The sequence below is a fragment of the Osmerus mordax genome, chromosome 16 (assembly GCF_038355195.1).
Source record: "Osmerus mordax isolate fOsmMor3 chromosome 16, fOsmMor3.pri, whole genome shotgun sequence".
NCBI lineage: Eukaryota > Metazoa > Chordata > Actinopteri > Osmeriformes > Osmeridae > Osmerus > Osmerus mordax.
In genome coordinates this window covers 12,676,928-12,704,095 of record NC_090065.1, presented here as the reverse complement: position 1 = coordinate 12,704,095, position 27,168 = coordinate 12,676,928, and the positions used below count along the sequence as shown (strand labels likewise).

Sequence of the window (27,168 nt, the reverse complement as noted above, 5' to 3'; positions counted from 1 at the left end):
TCCCAGATCTGTAATCCATGATAGCTGTTAGGTCCGCAGGTAATAAATAGCTTGAGTTGGCCTTTGGTCTTCAAAGATAAACATGTGGCCTGTCGTATAGATACACTTTTACCTGCTAGGGATACTATTTCAAATCCAGTTAACATCATATAAGTGATTTGTCTTTTCTGTTGTTGACGACTTCAGTAAAAAGGACCCTGGGCAGTTCACTGCTCATTGAGGACAAAATGGATGCATTCATCAGGCAGCCTGACCTCGTGTCTCATACCAAAGGACATTGGTCCCCTACATATTTGAGATTTGTACCCACAGTCAAGCAGGTGCTTCTGTTTGGCATTCCTTACCCCTCTGCATCATGCAGTGCTTTGAGCACAAAGCCTCTCTATGTCCTGATCACGGGGAAGACTTGGGCTGCGGATTCCACTGGACAGCTGCCCGTCTCCCACCCACCCCCCCCCCCCCCGCCTCATCATCCACTGTCCTGCATGCTATAGACTCCAAAGTTTTAGAGCTTCAAATGCGAGTCTTAGTTATGTGTGGGATAAATAGAGGAGCCTGAAACCAACAGGAGAGAGAACAATCTGGAAAACACTGAAAAGCTGCTGAAAGCACTTGCATGTTTCACTATTCTTTTAAATAAAGGTGTCTATATGTCAATTTTCAAGAATAATAAACCACCTTACATTAATTCCCAAATCCTCGTGGTTGCAACTGGTACTACAACCTTTCAGTTAAACCTCCTCCCCCCTTGGAACCGTGTGGTTTTACGCTTTTGATCCCCGAGGGACCTCGCGCTTTACATTCCTCGCATTCCAAACTTAGTCCCCTCCTCGGTTACTTATTATCGCTGCCTGCGAGCTGAACAACCATTTCAGTGTTGAGCATTGAGCACGCACGAACAGAACTAGAACACACAGTAGAAGGATGAGAACGGTTTAAATAAACGTGGATCACTTTTGGAAGTATTTCGAATAAAGAAACTTATTGTTGGGATGAGAGCGTGAACTGGTAAGAAAGTCTATTTTATTCCGAAATAAGACGCAAACTTTCCGAAACACATAGTCACTTTGTGACTTTAAAATCTATTTACCAACACCATGATAACATTCTCTATGTTTGTTTATTTGAACCTATTTCTTTTGTATCCGATAACTCTTCTATGAAGTTATTTTCTATAACTATGCTCTTGCTCCCCCGTGAGAAAGGAATTTCGCCGCACTTTTGTCTGCCGCAGTAACACCATTAAAACACCACGTTTTCAGTGTCGCTGTGAAGGCTGTAATGATGTGATGCGACTTGTAGAGAACCCCACAGCACATTTTTTTCTCAGTCAGAATAGATATATAGAAAATAATACTAGCCGAAAATACAAAAATGCTTTATTTATGCTTTTAAATTTTATTTATAAGTATTATATTTTGGAGCACAGTATATCCTAATATTTTGCAAGATCTCCTCAATGCACAAACAGTTTCACAGACAAATTACTGTCCTATTCCGCAGTTAAGTAATTTGCACATATATAAACTTATGCTTATTCTCCTCTCATCCTAGGTTCAAGGCCATCCAGAACCCCTATTGATCCTGAACTTTGATTGAACACTGATAACAGAACAACATGGCGTCCACCGAGGAGCCGTCTGGAACGGTCCTGCACCGCCTTATCCAGGAGCAGCTTCGCTACGGCAACCCCACAGATGCCCGCACCCTCCTGGCCATCCAGCAGCAGGCCCTGCGTGGAGGAGGAAGTGGGCCCGGGAGCGGAGGAGAGGCGTCCGGCAGCCCCCGCTCCTCCCTGGAGAGCCTCTCCCAGGAGGAGCCCCAGTTCCCCCAGCTATCTGCTCGCCAGGAGCCTCAGGGCCAGGAGCACCAGGGGGACTACCAGCACTCAGAAAGCAGCTACCATCTCTACCAGCTCCACGGGGAGGAGCTGCCCAGCTACGAGCAGGCTAAGGCCCACTCCCAGTACCTGGCATCCCACTGGGCTGCCTCCATGGACCCCCAGAAGGAGCATCACGAGGGGGGCTTCCACGACGAGGGGGATCTGATGGAGGTTAAGCGTGGGCACGTACGGTCGCTCAGTGAGCGTCTCATGCAGCTTTCCTTGGAGAGGAATAGCAACAAGTCTGAGGCCCTCAAGAGCTCTTCTCACAGCTACCCGGAGCTGGGCTACTATGACCCACAGACACTCCCCATCCCAGGCCCAGGCCAGGACAAACGTAACCCACCTCCAGAGTACTCAGGCCCCATCCAGGCTCAGGGATTTGTACCCATCCTTGCCCAGGAGCCCCAGTGTGTCTACAGGGACATGCCCCAGCCCCTCCTAACTCAGCAGCACAGGTACTGACTCGTGTTGCTTTTCGTTGTGCCAGTAACAACTTTTATTGAAGCTCAGCATGTGGGCGTCTCTTGTCACGTAACCACTTCCTGCAGTGCGTCATTGTGTTTCACATTCCAGAGTCATGGCGTTCTGTTTGAATCACACCACTTAAAATTGCTTTCACCCTCACAAGCCAATCATGGGTGGAGTAAGTGATGAGTAGTGCTCCTGGTGATGGTTGGGATGTGGATGTATTGACAGTTAGCTGTTCCTTCCCCAGGTATGCGGTGACTGTCCAGCAGCCAGAGGCCTGCTACAGCATGTTCACCAGCCTGCCCTCTGCTGGCCTGGAGGAGCCCAACCAGGTGGAGCTGCTGCTGATGGAGAACGAGAGGCTAAGGCAGGAGGTGGACAGCCACAGAGAGAAGGCCGGAAGAATCCAGAAGGTAAAGGACCGCAAGACTATCTTTTTAGGCCTTAAATGGGTAGCATACCAAGGGCATCTTCCAGTGGGACAGCATCTGGAAGGCTTTTTTTAGTATCGGAGGGTAGACATACAAAGATTCAGCTCATCCACCAATAGTAAACGACTGTAGTCGCTTGTGCCTAGAATGCCACTTGTCTTGGAAACACAAGCCCAGTAACAGTTGGCTCTCAGACATCCATCACAGGCACACTTCCTTGCCTGTACTGGGGACAGGACTCAACAGCTGCCACCCGCACAGCACACACACTCAGGCACACACACACACACACACACACACATACAGATCACATAGAGGCCACAGACTCCTACTGTGTCCTCACCCCCTCTATTGTGCAGTTGGCCAGGGTGTCGTATGTGTGAGGCCATAGAATTTTGGCCTAATCCAGGCAGTGTCAGACAGCAGTCGATGGGGTCGTGACTCTGGTCCAGCTGACGCATGCTCCGAGTGCTAAGATAGAGAGGGAGAGGGAAGGAGAGAGATGCTGCTGGTCACGGCAGGTGGCAGGGCACTTGTTAAAAATGAAAGACCTCTATTGTTCTTTCATCCAACTGCATTTTCACCAACATGCTTCTCCATTTGACCTTTCTATTTTACCTTGCCCTTCTGTTCTGTCTTTCTTTTTTCAACTTCAAATGCCAGTTTCTTTCCAAAGGCATTCATAAGACACACCTTTGACATATTTCTCAGTGTTTTAGATGTGCTTGATTAACCCGCCTCCCCATTTCACCACGGATGCTGTCGAAAAAACGTTTTCCTCCACGGTAGTCACGTCACTCGGTTCTTGCGTTCCCTCAGTCTTAAAGAATGATAATTACTGGGGTTGGAAAGTTTTCCCGTCAGGCCGCAGCCCTGAGTAAACATGCCTGAGTGGCTGCTGTAATGGTGGGCGTCTACGGGCTGTTTCCACAGCCCAGGCATGTACACCTTTCTCACTCTGGCAGCCAGCCCAGACCTCTGTGTGCGTGTTTATGTGAGTGTGTGACTTTCTTTGTGTGTGCCTGCTTCTGTGTGTGTGTGTGATCATACCCTTGTGTGTGCCCACACCTGGAGCTGTGGCTTTTAGCTCTAAGGAATGCAGATATAAATCAGTCACATGGGGAGTGGTGTTGTCCTGAATTCCTTGGTATTATATGCATACCAGTATGTAGGTCGTGTGTACATTGTACACTATACACAGTAGGCCCTGTACATGCCCACATATTTACTCTACTGGTATGTTTAAATCCATATTGAGTATTTATGTACTTTATCTATATGAGTCCAAATGACCCTAACCTCCTGACGTGTGTTATCCCCCTCCCCTCTGTCTCTCCAGTTGGAGCAGGAGATCCAGCGGATCTCCGAGGCCTACGAGACTCTGATGCAGGGCAGCAGTAAGAGGGAGAACCTGGAGCAGACTCTGAGGAGCAGGCTGGTGGCTGAGATCAGGAGGCTGCAAGACTTCAATAGAGACCTGAGAGGTAAGGACTACAAATATCACAAATCCTCATTTGCTGAGCCCTACCAGTCAGCCCTTTGTAGTTTACACCTCAGCCGACTGAGGCCCTGTTTCCTCTATGTAAAAAACAACAAATGCTCATACTGAACTTGAACCCATTTGCTTTACAGAAAGCCTGGAAAATGCCAGAACCCATGCGGCCAAAGAGGTCAAAGCTGCTGACCACAACCAGCACATCATGGCGAAACTTTTAGAGCAAAGTACGTATGCTACCCTACTTTGAATCTTACAGTCTTCAGTACTCACCCCAGCCCATGACCAGCATTGTAGATAGGATTGGACCATAGCATGGAGTGCTCTGTAGATAAGCACTTCCTGTATGTAGGAATGCCAGTTGCGTAACGTGGACTTATTAAGTCGGCTTAATAATAGGAAGTTCAAGCCTGCTTTGGAAGGAGGAAAAATAGGAACTATAAATTACAACACCATGGGGGTAAAACCAGGATCCCGGGTTGTTGGTTTGATTTATGTTGTCTATTTAAGTAGGGCTCTGTTTCCAAAACTAGAGGTGGGAAGTTGTCCGGCCTTGGTAGAGGAATGTTCTGTATTAAGTGGGTCAAAGGCATAGGCCCGCCCCCCCCTCTTCCCCTGCGGCATTCCACGAGTGCTCGGGTAAATGAAGAACATCAGCCACGATGGCGGAATTCTGGGACTAACTTGTCAGGGAAATGGCGGTGGATGGCAGTATTCAACATTCTTGAGGGACCCTAGGTTTAAAAACGAAGGCCTATTTAGTTCCTTAGATCAGCACAGCAATCTTTCCAGATGCATTTTGGCACACTATGGGACGAAAATCCTTGTGGCCAATCCGGTTGATAGTTCTAACTTGCTGCCCACCTCCCTCTTTGCCCCCCCTGCAGACGAGGAGCAGTACGTGGAGCGCCAGCGGGCGGAGCGTGAGCTGCAGCGCCTCCGGGCCACAACCGAGGAGCAGGGCGCCCGGGCGGAGCAGCTGGAGGAGGCGCTGGAGGCGGCCCGGGGGCGGGGTCGCCAGCTGGAGGAGGAGCTGCGCAGGAAGCGGGCCTACGTGGAGAAGGTCGAGCGTCTGCAGAGTGCCCTGGCCCAGCTGCAGGCCACCTGCGAGAAGCGGGAGAGCCTGGAGATGAGGCTGCGCACGCGGCTGGAGCAAGAGCTGAAGAGCATGAGAGCCCAACAGGTAGGAGAGAGTTGTTGCTCTGGAGGGGCTGGGGGACACTTCACCCTCATCGACCCCGGACTAGCCTCCCAGAATCCCCCCCCCGGTCGCCTGGTGTTGAACTCTTGACCCGTCTCTCTACAGAGGCAGTCCCAGCCCCCCGGGGTGACGGTGGGCTCTCTGCAGGAGCGCCTGAGGGAGCGGGAGGAGCACATCCTGGCCCTGGAGGCAGACACGGTGCGCTGGGAGCAGAAGTATCTGGAAGAGAGCACCATGAGACAGTTCGCCATGGACGTGGCCGCCACCGCCGCCGCCCAGAGGTGAGGGAGCCGCGCCCCCTGCCCCCCCCTCCCCCCCCCCAGATGCTTCAGATCCCGCCTCTTCCTCCTCCTGCCTGTGTCTTAACCCTCTCCTGTTTATCTCCCTCACAGAGACACAACCATCATCAACCACTCTCCATGTCACTCGTCTAACAACAGCTTCAATGAGGACCTGCCTGTCGCTGACCACAGAAACCAGGAAATGGAGAGCAGGTGTGTAGCTACCTCATCACTTCTCGTATAAATCGCGGTCAGAGCCCGGGCTTAGAGCGCATCGGAATCCCTGATCATGAATGACTCAATCAACCAAATTCATCACTAGTGGTGGAAGTCTGTATCTGTCTAATCTGGCGACCGTGTTTCTCTGCTGGTTAGGATCCGGGCTCTGTACGTCCAGATCCTGGAGAAGGATGCCGTCATCAAGATCCTGCACCAGCGTCTGCTCCAGGACCAGGGCAGGAGGCAGGGCATGTGCCCCCGCTCAGACCTGGCCCAGAAGGATGGCTCCACCCTGCGTGCCGCCACCTCCACCCCCGCCATCAGCACTGCCAAGTTCACCAGCAAGAATGCAGGTAAAGACCCTGTCATTTTTATTGTCAGTAGTAGTAGTACTTTGTATTGTGTTATAGAAGGAAGTACAACTGTCAATGAGTCAAGTGCCAGACTAAGTGTTTTATCTCATGTTGCCCTGCAGGTAAGAGTCTGTCAGACGACCAGACGGCTTCCCCACTTCGCTTCTCTGCTCTGTCTAACCCTGGCCAGGACCATGGATCTACAGCTAGGGAGCCAGCCACCAGCAACAAGCTCAGCACTGGTGAGTTATCGGATGGACACACACACACAAACAAAAAACTGGCTAAAGATTATGTTGAAAGCTGTTGCTCATTGATTTGCCATGCCCCCAAAAGATCAGCCAATCAGGGATAGAGTTTGGCAGGTCGTAGTTCACCAGCGGCCTTCTGGAATGTACTTAGTTGCATTCAGCCAGCCTGTGTATCGACCACACTCATTTACCAGGAATAGATCATCTGAATATAGAACATCAGGATGTACACTGAGGTTAGATAAGGTGTTCTTTAACTGTGACTATTCCTTCATTCATACATTAATCATTGTCCATTTTTTCCACAGAAAATGCAGTGCAACAAAAGTCACGTCCAAACCCCTTCAAAGGACTGGATGACTTGGAGGCTGAAGCGGTGGAAATCTTCATTTAAGGAACTTAAAGACTTAAAGACTTAAAGAATGTGGACTAGATGTGACAGGGGCGATGTCCCTGTAATGAGCAGTGGAAGGAAGCTGAGAAACGCCAGAACGTTCATAGATCAACAAACTCACATAAAGAGTGACAAAACGGGAATGTTGTAGAATGAGAGGAAATTGTGTGAAAAAGGACTGGTTTCACATTTAGAAGGGAGCTGTGCTCTCTCTCTAGCTTTCTCTTTGACCTGGACTAATGCAGGCATGCGGTCTGGTTGTGAGATAAAAAATGTGAAACTTTAGAGGTACTTGGACAGTATTTTGGATTGCAATTGGGCAACATATTGTCAAGAGTGTATGCCAAAGTATTTATATTTGCTGCTTTCTCACATAACTATGATTAACTTAAAAACTCCCATCCATGGAGTTCAGGAACTCCATATTTTTCTTACATCTGGTTGTCACATTCCCCAAATATTAACTTAAAGCCCCATGGTATTTCAAATTGATCTTAAGATCTTATCTTTTGTGGACTCATGACTTGCATTCCCTCCCATCTCTAAAATGTTACATTAACTAGCCACATTCCTGTTTCATGGAATTTGTCTGTTTGGAAAGACTCCCATTTCTTTATAATTTGATTGAAGAAAACGCAAAACAATCATGATTCGCATATTTTCTCCCTGAACTCACTCAAGGAACCTCTGTAGCTGGTTCTACTGGGGTTCAGATCTGAGTGAGCTGTTTTCATCCCAGTTTCTACGATTTGAATGGCCTTTTCCATGTGTGAGAGTGTACAGTTATTTTCATCCGTTTTCTTTTTATGAATGTGTGTGTTTGTGTGTGTGTCCTAATATGGTGTGTCTGCTGGTCAGATATCACCATGGGGATAAAGCTACAAGCTACAGTTGGGTTGTTGTTTCCTGTAGGCTTTGGATGAACTAACAGGTTAATGATTATATATTTTATACAGATGTTTGTATTATTTTAGATACAGTATGTAGTGCTCTGTGCAGGATGCCAAAGATTTTATGTGTGTTGTAAGTTATGTTCAGACAATCAGATATGTTAAGCTGTCAGACCGAAGTGTTGACCTCAAGACATTTCTGTGAACTCCTAACAATATGAAGGTTGTGAATTTGAATTCATTCAACATTTCATAAAGCAATAAAATATTCTAATATATAAAGAAAGAATTTCCACCTTTGTTCTTTGAAGTAAACAAGTACAACTCCACAGAAAAACATTTTGCTGTTGTAAGCCTCCAGTGTCAGAGCTATGTTGACAAACATCGAAACTTTTCGCGTCGTCTTTACGGTTACTCCTTTCCTCTTAACACATTCACTCCACCTGTAGAGAGTGAGTCCTCGTTAATAAAGGCCAGAGATGCATTCTTTGGGCTCAGATTTCCTCAGTGGTGAGCTCTCCTGTTACTCCTGCCGACTGTTAAGAGCATGCTTGACATTGATAGCATTCTTAACTGAACTGAGGACAATATACATCACAAAGGCTAGTTTCTCTCAGATTAACATCTGATCCTAGTTGTAAATTCCTGTGACCTGAAACACGCAGTACACCTAGTGTTCCTCTCATTACAAGCATAAGTTGTATTTTAGCGGTCTCTAGCCAACTAGCCAGTCTGTTGGTGAGGTTACACTGAATTGGTGAGGGTGTCTTTGGTCGCTGTCATGCGATATTCATGAGATTCCTCTCAAAGCGAGGAGAGCTCCAGACAAGCTATTGACTTCACCGGTTCTCCAACTGGCCTATGCCTGTTCCCACAATGAGACTTCACAGCCCAGGGACGATGACAATGACAGAGAATGTGCTGGGGTCATCAGGGCTGGGGTGGGGGGGAGGGGGCAGAGCTGACATGCCTCAGCTTCAGGGATCTGACCGCTGGGACACTGTATGTGTATGCATGTATATACTGTATACAGTATCACGTGTGGGTGAATTGCTAGGTTGATCCACCAGACGATGTTATGGGAAAATACATAAACCATAGTATCTGTTATTCATACAAATGTAGAGCTAGACACAATTTTTATGGACACCTTACATACTTTTTGTATTATGTAAAGTCCTTTCCTGCGCTGTATCAACCTTGAAACACTGTTGTCCATTTTTTTTCTTTTTCTATCTCTCTTCCTCTTGCCCCCCCCTTTCTCTGTCTCTCCCTCTCTTCCCAGAGGCACAGACACTGTGGTTTTATAATTAGATGGGTTAGATGGGATTAGAAGTTAAAACACCTCAACAAGCATGGACTTGGCAGACAACAACTTATATAAGGGAAGGAAATTAGATGGCAAGATACAGATAGGAAGGACTGTATGGGAACACAGCAACTAGCGGTATGTGCTGCAATCAATCTTACTTATGAACTGAGAGTGTTTATCTTTCTCTGACTGACAGGATTTTGAGGAACGGCCAACATTCCTTCTCATTCTGAAAGGCGGCTGGCGTGTTCCAACTAAGAATCACTCTGCCAGAATTTATATGATAAAGAAGGATGGAACGTTAGTAGGTTCAGAGGTCAAATTCCGCAATGGGCTAGCATGTCAGGAAACGTTGAGGGAAATTATTTGTCGAAGGTTTTTAGCTATTGCTCAACCACACGAAAGCTTCTATGTCGACCTTGATCGTCATGAAAGACATGTATGTGTCCATGTGCAAATTGCAGAAACTGTTTTGTCACCCTTTCTGCTTGTGTAACATGTATTGGCCCTGTGGCATTTGTGGTTTAACAACACTTTCCTAATAGTCTTAGAAAGAGAGGCTTTGAACTCCCAGCTCTAACAATAAACAATTATGGGGAACACAGATATGTAGGGAGTGGGAAGTAACACAGACCAACAAACACTTCTTCTTTCAAGTCAATCCTCATCAGTCAGGTACGGAATGAGTATTTCCGTTGACACAAAGAGCTTTCTTGGAAGGGTGTTTGGAGGAGCAACACAACTATCAATCCTCTGTATTTAATCTGTTCAAACACAAAGTATTAGTAGAGCTCACATTTTGAATTCATCCCAGCACCAACGTTGTGGTTTTTCAGTGAGGTCGAGATTGATCAGGTCTCCAGCCGACAGACTTTTCCAGCATTGATTAATGGACGCATGGAATGACTTTCAGACCCTGGGTAGCTCCAGCCAACAGGGCTTCTGAAAACACCCACAGGGATAGTAAATCGAATGGGCATCATTTGTTTCCCTAGTCGTCAACCCATAACATATTTTGGTTGTTGGTCATATATGTGTAATGTGTTTTTGCTCTGGGTCCAAGGGGAGTTAACAAGCAGGTCCTATTAGCCAGTTGAATCTATAACTGTGAATAAGACTTCAGACTGAGGTTGTTCACAGGCTTTTAAAAAATGTTTAGTTTTTTAGTGCACTTAGTTTTTTGCATGCCTCAGAAGGGCAGGTAGAAGGGACACTTGGTGTGTTGCAGTCGTCTGTATTGATTGTGATTCAAGGCTGGAGCCTTTTGAAATCCATCTGAATTCAAACCTTGTCCACTTCACATTATACACAATGTTTCCTTGAAAAATACACAAAGTAAAACCATGTCATACTTTAAATGTTTCACCTCAACTGCAACAGGTCTAGTTTTTCCACAGCTCATGATGTTCTGAAAACTGTAAGGCAGTGTTGTTAGACATTGGGAAGGAACCTCAGTGTTGACTCCTGTGTGTTTTGTTCTTCCACTTCCTTGTGGGACCCACCTCACTGACATCATTTCCTGGCTACGCATAATGACATACTGTTCAGCCCTGGTTCAAACATCATTGAAAGTCAACATGTGTGTCATGTGTCAAATCTGTGAGGGCAATGAGCTTATTTTTACCATTAGTCATACATGCCAAACGATATGAGACAACTGCAGTACAACCAAGAAACCTTAGTTATAATATTCAAACACAACCTGTGAGTCCTAGAATCATCTTTTATGCCAAACTGACAGCTCATTCCATTCCAATCCTCCATCTACTTGAGTCTCTCAGGATCAGTAGGTCAACCAGACATTTGGCCAGTGGAGTTTTAAAGGTAAATAGTGCCACCTGGTGGTGCTAGACTGCTCAGTCAGCCCCCCATTGTGTATATGGTGTATTTGTGTAATCCATTACACTGTGCTCTAACCCTAACCTTGCATGTGAAAAACAAATACTTTTTTGTATAAATATCAGGGCAAACACATTTAATTGCAATAATACTTGGTCATAACTGAACAAATGCATTATTTAATTAAAAAGTAATCATCAGGTCATTTTATGTGGTCAATTACGGTTTGTGAAAAGCCTCAAAAGAAGAATTTCCAATGACCGCCACAACCCTAACTAATCACTGGATACCTTATTTGTTCAGTGTCTTCCATTTTGGTTTATATGAAGTCAGAGTCATCAGCTATTTACAAAATATTTTATTTGAGAGTTTTGTAAATTCTACATACTTGTTTCTATAAATACAATATGCGATGTAATTTTTTTTATAATGATAAAAATCAACAAAATAGTAACATTATAAAAATAACAATTTAATAATGATCTATTAAAGGCATCTACACATATTTGAGATAATCCACATACCAAAATCCATTTTTTGACAAGGACATCTATAAAACATATCCATGGCAGGTCTATTTCACCAAATGAATTACGTTTTGTTTTCCCTTTTTAGCAATGTCACAGTGCAAACATCATATGACAGTAATTCATATGAACGTAAAAGCAAGTAATGCAATGTAAAGGCTAACTGCTAAAAGGATGTCAATACTGTGCTTTGAACAGCTGGTTCCTGGGCTGCACAGCCTTCCTCTGACTCTCATACATGTTGAAATAAGAAGTTAAGAGGTCGTCCATTTTGTAACCCTTAAAGAAAAACAAGAGACAAACAAATGGATGACAGGGTGTCTTGATTTAAACATCATGCTGGTTAATGTGAAGATTCTTGTTGAGGGTGAACTACGAGGACGATTGGCCAGCCACTCACCAGTGATGTCTCACAGAGAATGCTGTTTCCTCTCACCAGGTTACCGACCGTCATGTGGAAGAAGGTGCTGCCGCTGGACCAGTTGGTTATGCGGTTGAAAGGATATAAGACCAGCAACTCCTGAGATTTACACAAAGAAAAACATCTGGTCACATCATGTTGGAACTAACCTGGGACTCATGTAGTTGATTTATAAGCTAAGGGAAATTAAGCTTCACCTTGGTTTTGGGGTTTATGAAGTTGACACCTTGCTTGCTGATAGCTATCACCACAATGCTGGGGTAACTTGGCTCGGATGTTTGCTGTGAAGCAAGACAATGAGTTATCAGATGGAACGTCCTCCGGAATTAAAGACAGACATATAACATTGGATCTTCTGTAACCGAATGCCCTGACCTAGCTGTCTCTTAGTCTGGCCTCACCCACCTTCACTTCGAAGAAAACACAACCAAAGGTTGGCCAGCTGGAGATGATTCGAAGGAAGGCCAGCTTGGCCTCGTCCGTGGTGATCCCAGCCTGCTTGTTATAGGACGACACGATGTGCTGCAGGGGAGAACAGGACAGAAAGCTGGGTTCAGATTGAGGCCCGGGAGCAAGAAGATGCTTCACCGAGCTACTCCGGAACCCTTTTGGGATGGTGGAAGTACGGAACCTTCTTCCACTCCTCGGGGGACATGGACTTGAGCTGGTCAGCTGGAACCAGCTCCTTCAGCATCCTGGGGATCATCACAAACTGAGACTTGTCTATGTCCACTTTGATCCTGAACAGCAGCCCAGCCAGGCTGATCATGTCCTCCTTGGTGCACTTGTGGTAGCCTCGCAGGTACTTGGGCAACTCCTGAGGGCAGGAGAAACAACCGTGTGAATGTGGTGGGAGCTTCCCAGGTTTGTGACTCGTGACTTTTGAAGATGTATGATTTTGTGAGGTGAATCAGAAGCCGTTACTCATAGGTCGAGGTAAGGCTAGCCAGATAAGTGGGACTCACCTGTGGGAAGTGGAAGTTGAGGTCGGCTATCAGGTCCCTTCCTGGGATGACGTTGAACCATAGTTTCCTCATGAAGATAACTAGATAAGGTGTTGTGGCTACAGTTCCTGTCAATCCATGTAAAGGCAAAAACTTTAAAAACCATGACACATGAAACCATGATGGTGGGGAAGTTTGTATTGAATTACTGACTATCTATTTAGTGATTGTACATTACCCTCTTTGGATTTCTTCACTTTCTTCGGTTGCTCAGTGGTCGGTCTCAAACTGTCAAAGAAGTACTGTTGCTCGGTCAACCCCACAACCTAAATTCACCACAAAGTAAACCACAACATACGTTCACATACCTAACCAGGACAAATGCTATACAATAGCATATATTTAAGGACACAGTACTTTGTCAAGGCTTTCATCTCCCCCACCTTGTTTGTTGTCTTCATGAAGAGACCGTAACCGTCTGAAGAGCTTAGCCTCAGGCGGCTGGCGATGGTTCGACAGAGGTCTCGAATCCTCGTGGTGGACTCCACTTCAAACAGCTAAATGTTTACAGATGTGTTACGCCGATGCTTAAACACCTTTACCCTGGAACTCTTATGTTGTACGAAGATGATAAAAGGTGGTTGTTTTAAGGCAAACTTTACCTCGGTTGTATCATTGGGGAAATGTATTTTATGGAAGATCTGGCTGCTGTTCTGCTGGATGGCGTCAACCTCCACCTGATGTGGAGGAAGCTTCCTGGGCTCCATCCTACAACAAAGACGGTCAGATCTCAAACATAGCTTTGTCATTCCTGAAATCTGCGTTTCGTTTTTGCCACAGGAAGATACAGTTATCCATAGCAATTTAAGAGAACATATTGGAGCCCAGGCTGGTTGGTAGCCAGTTGACATTCTTTGTCTAGGGTCCACAGTGGTGTTCTCACCTGAGCATGGCCTGCAGTCTCTGCAGACATTCTGCAGCCAGGGGTTCTCTTGGGCGGGACTCCAGGAACAGCTGGGTGTATTTCAGCAGGGTCTGGCTGGGGGGGAACAGACCTGTACACAGCCAGATTAGCTGCCAGCCATAGTCTGTACTCAACCTGTGAGAGGAGGGAGGAGAGAGAGTACCATATCAGAGAGAGAGATAGAGAGAGAGAGTACCATATGAGAGAGAGAGAGAGAGAGAGAGAGAGAGAGAGAGAGAGAGAGAGAGAGAGAGAGAGAGAGAGAGAGAGAGAGAGAGAGAGAGAGAGAGAGAGAGAGAGAGAGAGAGAGAGCGAGCAGACTTCATCACTTGGGACCCTTCACAACTCCTGTCAGCCCACATCAGCTAGACATTATAGGAGCACCTCTGGCCAAATAGAGAATGTTCAAAAACCCTTTCATTCCCACTGCAACATTCATATCAAACAAGGCCAGATAGACTGTCACTACTTTTTAATGCAGCTCTGCACACCTGCTCTTAGTTATTTATGGACTTTTTGTGTTTTAATGTAATTTGATTTGTGGTTCTATGACTCTAATCTGTCATGGGTGTATGTTTTCTGTCATGGGTGTATGTGTCGGTTTTCTCAGTTAGGTCAGCCCGGGAATGGAACCATCTCCCACAGAACATTAGAGAATCAACCTCATTCAACTGCTTTAAAATAAATCTCATCATCATTATTTTTGGTTACCACTTGTTTGTATATCCATTGTTCTTTCCCTTCTACCCATGGTTAAGGACTAAGTGGGCTTGTGTATTGGGATTTTATGTTCGATATCTTTTCACTAAATGCCTTTGTATAGCCTTTTATCACTCTGGCAGGGGGACTGCCAATGGAAACTAGCCTTTTGGCTATAATTGGGTGCATTTACATTTTAATGTTCATGAATGTATACTTCATGAATGTCCCTTTTGATCAAATAAATACATTGATCGATTGATTGATGTTGTATACTGTTTGTCAGCCAAGTGCAAGACCATTTTCTATCTTGACGTTCTGGAAATTTGAATTTAAAAGAAGAACAGCCATAACATGGTACCTGCTACTGTTGTTGGTCATCTGCCTCATGATCTGACAGTAGATCTCATCTTGTAGTTCCACATATTGTGTGGCCGGCCCAAAGATCAGGTCGGTGAGCTCGATGGCACTGCGTACGTGTTTGTTGGGGTAGTCTCCCATGTACTTCAGGATAGGTGAGCTTGTCGTTAAGGACAACAGTAAAACAGTTGCTACTGTACATTGTTTGGTACATGCTCTATAAGAAGAAGACAGGAGTAAAAACATGAACCGTTCTGTCGATGAAGGATATCGATGAAGGCTGTGCAGGCCATGTGACTGAGGTCGGAGTTGCCTTCCAGGCTCTTCAGAAGAGGCTGTCTGAGGGTCTCTCTGGAGTTGGCCCACAACTTCTCCTTCCTTCTGACCTGACCTGGCCGACCCACCTCCTTACCTGGCTGCCTGTCAAACATCCACAAAAGATGCATAAGAACTGTGTAGATGGTTGGGATGAACGCATTAGGGTTGGAAAGAACGGCCTCTCGGTGATACAAAAGATGGCAGTTCGAACTACCTGAAGTACTCAAAGGAGAATTCCTTCAGTGAGACGGGCGCCACTGCCTCTTCTCTCTCCAGAATGTTCTTAGTCTTCTTCTGGTCTTGATTTAGATTTAACCGATTCTGGGGATTCAGTTAAGAAGAAGCACTTTGTCAGAAACCTCACCAGAGGGCGCTATTTCTCTATCAAAGTCCACAAGTCGGGAACCGTTGCGTGCCAGTCTGCCTACCAGGGTGTCCTCGCTGGGCTTGGAGAGAGTTGGCAGCACCTGGATGGCATCGGTGGCGATGGCCCCGGTGTTGGCCGTGAACTCATTGGTGGCCTTGATCCAGCCGCGCTCAGGGGAGTACTCACCATCCTTCACTATGACCAGCAGGTCCCCTCGCTTGCAGCTCAGGAAGGTGGGGTCGTCTGCGAATGAGGAGGAACCCCGTGAGAATGGACTCTCATTAGACTCCTGGAAGCCTGAGCGTGGCGTGTGATCTTAGGTTGATTCACATCACCCCCACGGCATGATCGAAAGCGACTTGCAGGTGTGCGAGGTGAGGTGAGAGGGGGTCCTACCCGGTCTGTTGATATCCTGCAGGGCTACTGCGTACACAGAGCGCTCCTTTAGACCCTCCAGGTACACCTGGATCAGCTCGGCCATCTCCCCCGCCAGGGCACATCTCAGGAGATAGAGCCCCTGCATTGTGTCCAGACTCAAAGACTGACTTCCAGTAATACCGTCACTGGGGAACACACAGAGCAATGGGTTTATTGTTGTACTCACAGTATACTGAATATAGTCGTGTACGGTTGGCTTTTTGGAGGGTATAGCTCAGTGGTTGAGCATATTGAGAGGTCTCAGGTTCCCCCCTGTAATGTACGGCGCTTTGGATAAAAGTGTCTGCTAAATAAATACATAATAAGAATAAAAATGGGTGGGTGGCAAAGGCTAAACCAAACTGCCGTATGTACCTTGTTATGTTGGCAGCAGTCACTTCAGGGTAGGTCAGCTCTAAGAGCTGCTTGTTTTTGTCGTCCTGGAATGAGACTCCCTTCCAGTTGATGGCCACTATAAAGGCGCTCTTGGGTAATGATGGTCCTGTGATTGAACAGAGAGCCAAGAACCCAATCCAGGTACAATCTGACATCTGGCCAGGGAGCATTTGATGTATGCTGAAAAAAACAACTTCTGTGCAAACATGTCTGGAGCGAAAGCCCTGGAAGACTCACCTGAGATCATCGTGACTTCATAGAACTTGGAGAAGTAGATAGGCCACTTCTGACGGGCACTGTCGACCACGTCAGACCTAGCTCTCTCTTTTCTCTCCTTTCCCTTTACATATGAACCCTGTCAAAGACATTGATAGTTTTAGAGAAATTTGTTTGTCATATGCACAGTGTAACAAAGGTCATTCTGGGCAATAACATTCTTACGACAAGGCAAGGTAACATCCAAGTACAATACGTAAAAATATAAAAACGCAAATACTGGCAAAAAAAAGCCAAACGACAAAAAACAGCACCAGCAAAAAATGTTGCCAAAGTACAATGGCAAATATTTTTACAGAACACAACAACAGCACTAGCAGTGGACACTCCACTAGCAGCAGGACACCACATGTTGCATGAGGAGCCAGGGTCAGTGCAACCGTCCTATCATCATCCTCAAATGGAATCGTCCTCTCATAGTTGGCAGAGGACGACATCAGTGGGCTAGATGGGCGAGGGTGGTACCTGCAAGTGAGCAGCGTTAATCATCTGAATCCACTTGGTCTGTGACTTGGTTTCTATCAGGGTGATGGGGATGCAGTCCTCCACCACCGTCCTGGCATTCTCAATGCTGTTCTCAGACCCAAATTGTGCGTAGTAGTGCATCGCAGCCAGCTGGACAAAATCGTCTTCCTGAATGTAAAAAAAAAACACATGTCATATCCTGTAGGAGCAGCGTGCAACAACTATGGTGCTCTGCTATGGTCTGATACACCATCCCTCCCCACAGCAGGGTTACTGACCTTATCAGAGCTGTACTTTTTCGACTTGAGGCCCCTGATGACCTGTTGGTAGATGATGTCGGTGCTGATGGGGTCCCACATGCTGTCGTGCCAGGGCGTGAACAGCTCCTTCTGGAAGAACAGCTTCCACAGGGTCGGCTGGCCCTCGTCTCCCTTCCTCCTCACTTCGTGCTCGCACTGAGAGATGGCGTCCATCACGTGCTTCCCGTCGCTGCCCAGGGACCACAGCTGGGGACCGCCACGGGAAAACAGAAGGACGTCATACTCTAGTCATCCCCAGAGCCGGTCTGCGTGAACTTACATTAGCTCAGGAAAGTGTTAAAGTGACGGCTTGGTGGCATCTGATGTCCTTCACCTTGTCATAGATGTCGATGTAGATGGAGAACCCGTAGGTGTCTTTCAGGTTGATCTTCTTGGCTACTTGCTGGCACAGCTCTGCAGCCGTGCAGGCCGAGTCCACAGTCAGGCTGATGGTGGATCCGTCCATCAGGGACACAGACATCGGAACGGACAACTTGGTCTTGGCTGCCTTTTCACATGAAGACAAACACATTTTCACAAATGCTTTTCACAACTGGCAAAAAGCCTGCGGTATGCAGTATGAGGGACTGCATCTGATTTCAATCCGGCTTTGTTCTGGAACTCGGATTTCCCCCTTTTCCAGTGTGTCTCACCTGTAGCTCTATATAGCAGGGAGGTTCTTTTCTCTCCCCATTGGCCACGACGCGTCGCAGGCGTTCGGCGCAGTACGGCCCGTAGCTCTTGTGTCCACAGCGGATGAAGGCCTCCAAATACTGCACCGTAGACCAGAATAGACAGTCAATGATTAACAAGGACAAATAAACGACCAGATTACAAAAAAGACAGTGATGATGCGTGCGTTGTTTCAGGGCCACATAAACGTTATATAAATAGTTGTCTTGGCAACCAGCTTTAGTTCCCTGTTGTACACAGATGAGGGTGGTACCTTCAACAGGTGCTCGGTAGGGGGGAAAACTCCCAGACAGATGGACATCAGGATCCAGCCTCGGAGACAGCTACGCTGGTTCTTGTTTTTTACCAGCTGCTTGCAGATCTGACTGTAGATCTCATCCCTGCCAAGGACAGAATAGACTCAACAGTTATTGGCTGGCAGTAGATTCCTCAATTTTTTTATGTATATTCACTGATCGTTGTTTCAGTACAGCAGGAATGTTGTGGACTTCTTGTTACCTGATATTTGGTCTGGAAATGGCGTATCCAACGATCACGTGCAGTTGCTCCAAGGATGACATTGGTCGATCTAGAGTGGGTCCTTCACCAACCATAATGTCGCTTCCATCCACCTCGATTTCTGACTGGTGAGGAGACAGTTACACAATTTGCATGTGAACACAGGATGGGTATAGCCCAGTGGAGGATCCTTTGACTACAGATCAAGAGGTTTCAAGTTCCGCCTGTAAGTCGATGTGGATGTAAGCGTCTGCCGTGTTTCTCAACCCTGGTCCTGGGGGACACCATGTCCAGCATGCTTTAGATGTTTCCCATTCAAATGAATAGGTCATTATCAGGCTTCTGTAGTGCTTGATGACAACCTATTCATTTGAATCAGGTGCTTTGGAAACACAGTACCAAAGGAAGACATTACTTTATGAATATTGCATTTGATGTGGAAGAAACGCCTCACCTCTTCAACAATAGTGGACTGTTTCCTGTTAAATATTGCTGCTTCGGATTTCCTCCTGTTCTTTCTCAGCACTTTCTGTTGGGACAAGAAGAGTGTATCTCGCTAGTAGAACGCAGGTTTGGTTGGTGAAAAAAACTAAAATGAGATAGTCCTTCAAAGAAATGGTTTATACAGATAAACGAGTCAGTACCTGGTCCAGTCCCACCAGGTTGCTGAGTCTCCTTCCCTGCCTTAGTGCATACTGAGGGAAGGGGTTGGTCACGGTGCTGAGGCGCTCCTGGCCGAGTGTTTTAGGCTCCGGGAGGTCGCCCATGAACCTCAAGATGATCCACCACACCGTGAGACAGGCCTGGGGGATAGAGGGAGTGGGCGGAAGGGATGGATGGAAAATAGAAGGGGAAGTTTGGTCAGGAAAATAAAATGGGGAGGGAATAAATCAAGATAAAGGCTGGGGGGGATGTGAAAGGAGAGAAGGGGGATGAGCATGCTGTGCTCACCAGGGCGTCTCCCTCATCCTCGTGGTGGAGCAGGGGCTGCCGGAGCCTCTGGGTGATGTGGCTGTTGCTGGCTGAACCCTGGAAGTGCATGGCACTGAACTTGAAGAAGGAATATTCGTCATTTTCATTGTCGTCTTCTTCATGATCCGAATCGTAGTCCTCTACGGGCAGTTTCTGAGGGCCGGGGTCGGGCGCTGTGTCTGGCTCTGGGGCTCCCCCGATGGTCACCAAGGGCACTGTCTTCTCCGGCGGGGTCTCCTTCTTCTCCGGCGTGGTCTCCTTCTTCTCCGGCATGGTCTCCTTCTTGTCCTCCTCCTCCTCTTTGTTCTCCTCCTTCTAAAGAAGAAAGAAAGAAAAAGAAAAATGATAGAAAGAGAAGTGAGACTCAAACAATTATCAATGCATCCTGCATCTTTTCCGTGGTGGTTCTAGGCTCACCTCAACCACGTCTGAAGAAATACACTCCTGTTTGTCCTGGGCAACAACCATGGGTAGGAACTCAAACATGTTGTTCACTATCTCCTGTTCATCCATAGGCTCAGGGCTGCTAGACGCCTGCTGGGATTGGCTGAGAACCTCCTCAAGCCTTCTCTGCAGCTCCAAGGCTTCCAGCTCCTGAGCCTGGCGTTCCTGGGCGGAGAGGAAGGCCTGACACACAACACAGAACAAATCTTACTGCAGAGGCACGGACAGACAACTTGGCTTGTTCATTTCCGTTCTTTCGGAAGAACGTCTCTTCTTCCCAAAAACTCACGTCGGTCCGGATCTTGTTGGCCCTCTTCCTGGCTAGCATGCCTCTGGCGTGGGCCTGTAGGAGCGTCACAGCTTGCCGCTGGCGTTTGAAGCTCTTCCTGGCCAGGTAGCCTCGCACCCCAGCCTGCATGGAGAGAGCAGCCTCCTGCTTCTTCTGGAACTCCAACTGGGCCTTCCGCCCGCGGATCCTGGATATCAGGCGCTCAAAGCCACGTAGAATCTGAACACAGGCGTGCCCAAGTGAGACCAGATGGGAAAAGCAGATAAGCGAAAAGAACCCCAACTCACAGTGTGACGGGTCTAATACTTGCATTACCAAAGACTTGTGTGTTGTGAATTCTTTGAAAAGGAATATTTGAACATGAATTTTTGTATTCATTTTTTCTCGGACGTGCCATTGGGAGTCCAAAGTGACCTGTGTTACCTTTCGGTAGATTTTCCGCACTCTGTAAGCTCTCCAGTACGTCTGTACAACCAGAGCTGCTCTTCTCTTGTTCACAAAGCTCTTTCTACAAGAGGAGTCAACACACATGGGATTCATTCCTACTCCAACATCTACTATACATTCACACATTCATACACTTTGATGACAGCTGGATTCAGCGAACCTAATTTTGTCAGTGTCTCCACTACCCCTATCCCCTACCTGTCCCTGTGGCCCAACATGACCCTCTGGATGATGAGGGCCTTCCTGTTGAACTCTCGCTCTCTCTCCTGCTCCAGGAAAGAGTCGTGGGAATCCTGTGGAGAAACAGGAGAGAGGTTTATTAAAAGGCTACCCACCTGACATATGCACATGTTGCTGACTCATGCACTCTGACAATTTACGATGACTCAACATTCATTATTTTGAGTTTGGATTTGTGTTTGAGATTGAGGACACAAACTTCATTTCTTAGGAGTATGTGACTGTTGGGGATGTCCTAGACAGGTAGGAGTAGAAACACTGCACCTTTAGGAAGATTTTGGTCCTGCCAGTCCTCCATTCGTCATCTCCAGTGATGACAGCCCTGCAGATGGCATCACAGCAGGCTGCCGCTGTCTCCTGGGGGACGGAGGAAGGAAGCAACAGGGACTGGTTACCACCAGGAAGACCACAACATACAATAAAATAGCGATGGTTATGGCGGGAATTGTAGGGATGACGTTCATCGTCATCATTTCGCCGTCGTTTGTCATAATGTGTGTTTAAGTTGGGCCACGTGTCTCACAGTTTTGGGGTCACAGACAGCGGTGTTCAGGAGCACCCTGTAGCGCTGCAGGAAGTCCTTGAAGGAGTGGCGGATGGGAAATCCCAGTTTGCGGATCCTGATGGTGTCCATCATGCCAGAGTAACGCAGCTGACGCATGCACAGCTCCCGGTCAAAGCTCTGAGGCACACAGAGTCGCTGGTAAACTTGGGCCAGCAGTACTGTGATGGCAATGGCGGTTAAATTCAGCCCTAGTAATAATAACAGCAACCACATTAAGAGCATTTAGCAGAGTGTGCGTATTCCCCGTATTTCCTGACCTCGGATTGTTTGTCGTTGTTTGGTTTGAAGCAGCGGATGAAGAAGGGCTGGCAGACGGACAGGGCCTTCATGAGGGCGTCGAGGGACAGGCGGAACTTGCCGCTCAGCGTGGTCACCTGTTTCCTGCCGTCGCTTTGGGCCTGCAGGGGCAGATGAGAGATAAACCACGGTTAGGGGACCAAAGCAGGACCAAAACCTGAACTGATCAGCAACCGCACACTGAAAAATTGACAAGCATCACTCATTTATGAATAGACTCATTGGAGAGTTGACATGGCACATTGTATGTTCTAAGAGCCGTGACATTCCTCACCCTCAGAGAGCTCCTGGGAGTTAGGATGACCTTGTGGTTGTTGGAGCTCTTGGCTCCATTTGTATTGAGCTCAGTCTCAAAGATCATTCGAAGGAGCTTGTTGGTGGATGTGTTTATAAGCTTGATGATGTCAGAGCTGACAGCATCTCTGTTCTTTTCCAAGAAGCCTACAGGGAAATAACAAACCAGGAAACTGGTTATGGTGGCTCAGCTCCTATTAAACTGGTCTATACTGGATCACACTGTATGAATTACACTCACTCAGGCGTTGCCTGAAATGTGACAATCCATGTTATTGATCTAGTTGAGGAACGTGAACCCTGACGTTTCCTGGGTACCTTTGGAGTTGTAGTAAACGACCCCAGCAAAATGGCTGATCCCAAACTCGACATCATGAGCACTTTTGGAGGAGATGTAGACGTTGCTTTTCCCATGGACTGTGTTCATCTTGTTCAGCATGGTAGCGTCGGTCCCCTGTGAAGAAACGCTCAACGCTATCAATGACCTGACCCATACTGACAGACACGGAGAAACCTGGCCCATGATTCTAGGTGATCAGCGTACCTTGGGAAAGTGGCTCTCCTCATCGATCAGGGAGAGCAAATTCAGAGATTTCCCTGCCAGCAGGTCCAGAGTGTGCTGGTTGTCACTGAATGAGATGCTCTTCCAGACAATGTCCTCCTTGTAATACTCCTCTTGCTCGTCTTTGAACAAGTGACTCACAAAGAATTGCTGCAGCTGCTCATTGGCAAAGTTAATGCACAGCTGCTCAAAGCTGTCAAGAAAGAGAATGAAGTGAGACAGGAAAGAGGTTAGCTGACATATTGGGCTTAGAATTTTGCAAGAAATCGAGTGAAACAGTTGAATTGCAAACCTGTTTGAGTCAAAATTCTCAAAGCCAAAGATATCAAGTAGGCCAATGGATTGACGGACATATTTTGGACCACTGATCGGGATCTTGTGGATAGTATTGTTGATTTTCCCAACAATCCATATGAACAGCTTGCCATAAATTGCCTACAGAAATGATGACACACTTTTTGAATATCACTTGGTACAAGGATTTCTTTCCAGAGCTTGATTTGAGTGTTCCCCTTTTTATACCCTTTACACACTGATGGTCAATTCTGAGCCCTGTTACCTTGACAAAGGCGTCCCTGCAATCAGAGGCCTGTTCAGAGCTGAGGGGTTTGGACACCCGTTCCCTATTGGTCAAGAAAGAGCGATGGGTCAGACTCACTCCCAGAGCTGTACTCTGCACCTGGAGAGACAAGACAGGGAACAGACACACAGTATCAACACACTGTAAGCAACATTTAAAGTTGTACTGTATAGCGTCGACATGACAGATGCCAACCTCTAGTAAATCGGCTGCGATGGTAAAGTTCTCTGATGTCCTTATATCACTGCTTTCCATGTTGTTCAAGTAGGTGGCTGGTTAGAGGAAAAAAAGGACACAAGGCTCATTCAAACATCTCCCTTTGACATGATACTCAATAAAACCCGGCGTCATCACATTCATTATTCCCACGCGAGCCACAGGGCCATCCAGAGAGAGAGCCACCTTCGAAGTTAACGTTGCCCAGGTGGAGGAGGGCTGCCAGGAGCTTGAGGACCTCCCAGCACTGGCTCTCTGTAAAGGTGAGGATCTTCAGAGCAGAGCGCATACGGGCATAGTCTTTGGCGTCGTCACGCCCCTCACAAACAATACAGTCACCCTACAGAAGACGTATCAAAGGTTACTATCGACGTCGTAGATATCATAGGGTATGTGATTGCTGTCTTCAGGTAAAACTTGTGGGATGGTCATTTATAGTGTTTGGTGAGTAGTTGATGAAATACCTTTGTGAGGAAATTGAAATCAGTGGCGTCGCCTAAAGACAGGATCTTCTTCTGCTCTGCTGACATCCCAGCCAACATGCAGTAAAATACGTGATAGTTCCGCTCTTCCGAAGCCTGAGGAAGTTGACAATCAAGAGCTACAAATGTCCAGCCATTCCAGGAAAACACAAATGTTCCTACTTTCCTGAACCACACGTTTACAGGATATTGTTTACACAGCTGAGCAATTATTTGCATAAAGCAATATGCCTAATGATTGTCTAATGATCTAAACTGTATGAGATAATAAAAATAAAGACTGAGTCACTAATATTTACCTGATGGCAGACACGAGACGTCTCCAGCAGGTACTCCTCCATGCGGGCTCCTTCAATCACCCCGTCTTTGTTGAAGAAGATCTCAACGTACTTCCCAAAGCGGCTCGAGTTGTCATTGCGAATTGTTTTGGCATTTCCAAATGCTGAGGAAACCAAAAATATTTCTCTGACTATTGGCTTTTTACACAAAGACATGTGTGGAAGACTTTGGTAAATCGTCAGTACCTTCCAATATGGGGTTGGCCTCCAGTATTTGCTGCTCGATCCATGAGTGCTGTCCACTCACTGCAGCCAGGAACTGGAGCATCAGCTTGGTGCTCTCTGTCTTCCCCGCCCCTGACTCCCCACTGAGAGAGAGAGACAAGGAGAGAAAGCGAGAGAACAAGAGAGAAAGCGAGAGAGAAAGAGACAAGAAGAGACCTGTGTTCACCTGTGTACCTGGAGACATCCATCCTCCGGGACTGTGAACAAATGAAACTCTCTCCGTGCTGCTTTGGACCCTACCTCACGATGCAGCACTGGTCGCGTTTGTAGCGGCGCATGTTGAAGTAGCAGGTGTTGGCGATGGCGAACACGTGGGGGGGCAGCTCGCCAAGCCTGCGGCCGTGGTACAGCCTCACCTGCTCAGCCGTGTACAGCGGCAGCTCCTTATACGGGTTCACCGCCACCAGAACCGAGCCTGTGTAGGTCTACCGAAAACACATCAAAGATAACAAATACTACATAAACGAACGTATAAACCAATTCTTCCCATGTACATTTGATCTATGGGTACATTTTTGTCAATGACATGATCTTTTACATGGTACGGTTAAACTCTAGTGTACCCCTGTGATGAAACACACTGTCCAAAGCCCATGTAAAATATGTTCAATGTAAGTACAAGTATTGTTTATAAGGAAGCAAAGGGATTGTCACTGTGGAGATATGAGTGTAGAAGCGGACTCACGTAGATGATGCTCTGCCTGTGGCGGACCATCAGGTTCCTGAGGAGGCCGGCCTCGTTGAGGTCCCCCAGACGAATCATGTCCTCCACCCCCTCCACAGACGTGGGGTGCATGACCCTGACGGCGGCCTCCCCCCCCTGGGGCACTCGGTGCTCCTGGAGGAACAGAGAAACACTGACATGACACATGGTTCAGCACCACAAACCAGACTGAGGGACCATACGGAAGAGAACACCCTGTTGGGAGTCATATAATCAAACCGTGGTCACCTTTCCCTCATCGTCGACTAGCACCTGTTGGCCAGTTTTGGTCACCTTGACCCTGGCTCCGATGGTCACCCCAATACTGGACTCCAGCCAGACCCACTCTCCCTTGAAAGAAGAAGAACTGATGGTCAGGGGGAAACTTGATTTAAAGTAAACTTTATACAAATTGTTTCTCAAATTATTTCCTTATTACTGTCAGAAGTATATGTAACTTCCTGGTGAAGAATAGTATTCAGACAATGATAAAGATAGCTGAAAACATTTCAATCTGGTTAATTAATAAAGACATGATAAGGATATTATTAATCCTACCTTTTTCAGCATTGCCAAATTTCAATTCTCCTATTCGTTGGTCATGCAATTTGAGAACAGGTATTAGTTAACAAATGAATATGTCACTGTGTGAACAATGAAACTTGTAGTCACAATGTAGTCAAACTACAGTTCATGTTCATGACATCTTATTCCTAGAGGACTATTCCTCAACTACCAACAACCCCATTCCCCATATTACCGGTATAAACAAAAGCATCAACATTCAAGGAAACCAGTTGGAAAGCTTATTTTACCTTCTAAATTATTTGCCGACGTCCTTCATTGAAACCTCCGTCCCTGAGCTGTAGTGGGCTCTTGAAATCTCACTTGAACAGTAGGGTTAGGGTTAGGCTCCAACCAGGAAACAGATCAAACTTCAGACAACTTTTTTATGACACTTTGACTTTGATCTGTTGAACTATCCCATCTCCAACGACCAGTAGCAGATCCCCTCCTTGTCAATATCTGTTACTGGCTCGTTCCATGGTATTTGTGTCAGGGCGTCTTCTCTTACAATAATATTTGTGAAACATCCAATACTGTTAGGTTACATATTTGGTCAGAGGAACAATTAGCTACCACTGTGTGTGGAATCCCTCAAAGATAAGGAGACATTGGCAAGTGAACATTATGAACTGTGCCACAAAATACAACAAAAAAACAATGTTTTTGTTAATCATTTTTGATAATTGTGTCTTAACTTCAGATACTGAAATACATGTTAGGTGACTCAAAAATGATGTTATGAGTAAAGCTCTGTTATAAAACGATGGGCCTGGCCTTTGGACCCGAGGGTTGAAATCAGTTTTCCAATTACATAATCCAGTAATAAAGCCGTAAAAACAGATACAGTTTGGGAACTTATTACTGAGATGGGTCCACTGTTGCCGTCAAGACAACAATATAATGTCAAACAGGAGAATTCCTTCGTGCCTAGAAGTGATTGTTTCCAGGGACAACATACTTTGGAGTGTATAAAGGGCATGCAGTGTAAACTATAAGCTGCTGTTTAGCTGTTTGATGAGAGATTCCAGATATACAACTTGCGTGTGCTGGTGTGTGGTTTGTTCCGATAAGGGGATTGTAAATACATTTTAATTTCCTTGATGTTGCACAGGGAAACAATGTCAAACGTCCAATGACGTGTAGGAACAACAGCGAATACATTCTACCTAATACTCTAAATCTTAATGAAGTAATAAACTTTTCCAGTATTCCAGTGTGTTCACCATGTGTAATCAAAGAAGACCTGTATTTAAACCATGGGCTGTTATAGTTCCCAGTGATATG

The 27,168-nt window shown here is 46.5% G+C and overlaps 2 protein-coding genes across 2 annotated transcripts; one reads left to right on the top strand and one right to left on the bottom strand.

Annotated features, from left to right (window-relative positions):
* The first annotated feature begins 875 nt into the window (after positions 1-875).
* On the top strand, positions 876-8,157 carry LOC136959244 (angiomotin-like 2a). The gene is made up of 11 exons (XM_067253516.1): positions 876-1,008; positions 1,555-2,340; positions 2,601-2,766; positions 4,124-4,268; positions 4,417-4,506; positions 5,167-5,462; positions 5,586-5,761; positions 5,873-5,974; positions 6,137-6,333; positions 6,456-6,575; positions 6,893-8,157. The coding sequence occupies exons 2-11, from the start codon at positions 1,619-1,621 to the stop codon at positions 6,976-6,978; spliced, it is 2,100 nt and encodes a 699-aa protein (XP_067109617.1). The 5' UTR covers positions 876-1,008; positions 1,555-1,618; the 3' UTR covers positions 6,979-8,157.
* A 3,351-nt stretch (positions 8,158-11,508) lies between these two features.
* Positions 11,509-25,887, bottom strand: myo7bb (myosin VIIBb). The gene is made up of 47 exons (XM_067252487.1): positions 25,876-25,887; positions 25,567-25,668; positions 25,300-25,452; positions 24,855-25,039; positions 24,576-24,697; positions 24,351-24,493; positions 24,034-24,147; positions 23,756-23,909; positions 23,549-23,625; positions 23,333-23,452; positions 23,066-23,208; positions 22,756-22,966; positions 22,530-22,665; positions 22,192-22,358; positions 21,878-22,018; positions 21,579-21,737; positions 21,320-21,412; positions 21,014-21,108; positions 20,792-20,876; positions 20,369-20,587; positions 20,053-20,262; positions 19,615-19,950; positions 19,308-19,466; positions 19,118-19,192; positions 18,664-18,788; positions 18,419-18,545; positions 18,126-18,245; positions 17,807-17,980; positions 17,452-17,679; positions 17,174-17,341; positions 16,670-16,787; positions 16,412-16,538; positions 16,016-16,182; positions 15,681-15,862; positions 15,467-15,573; positions 15,206-15,354; positions 14,936-15,089; positions 13,855-14,010; positions 13,574-13,679; positions 13,355-13,468; positions 13,150-13,237; positions 12,933-13,039; positions 12,599-12,784; positions 12,373-12,489; positions 12,165-12,248; positions 11,947-12,066; positions 11,509-11,825 (listed from the first exon to the last, which is right to left on the bottom strand). The coding sequence occupies exons 1-47, from the start codon at positions 25,885-25,887 to the stop codon at positions 11,724-11,726; spliced, it is 6,537 nt and encodes a 2,178-aa protein (XP_067108588.1). The 3' UTR covers positions 11,509-11,723.
* Between the last annotated feature and the right edge of the window lie 1,281 nt (positions 25,888-27,168).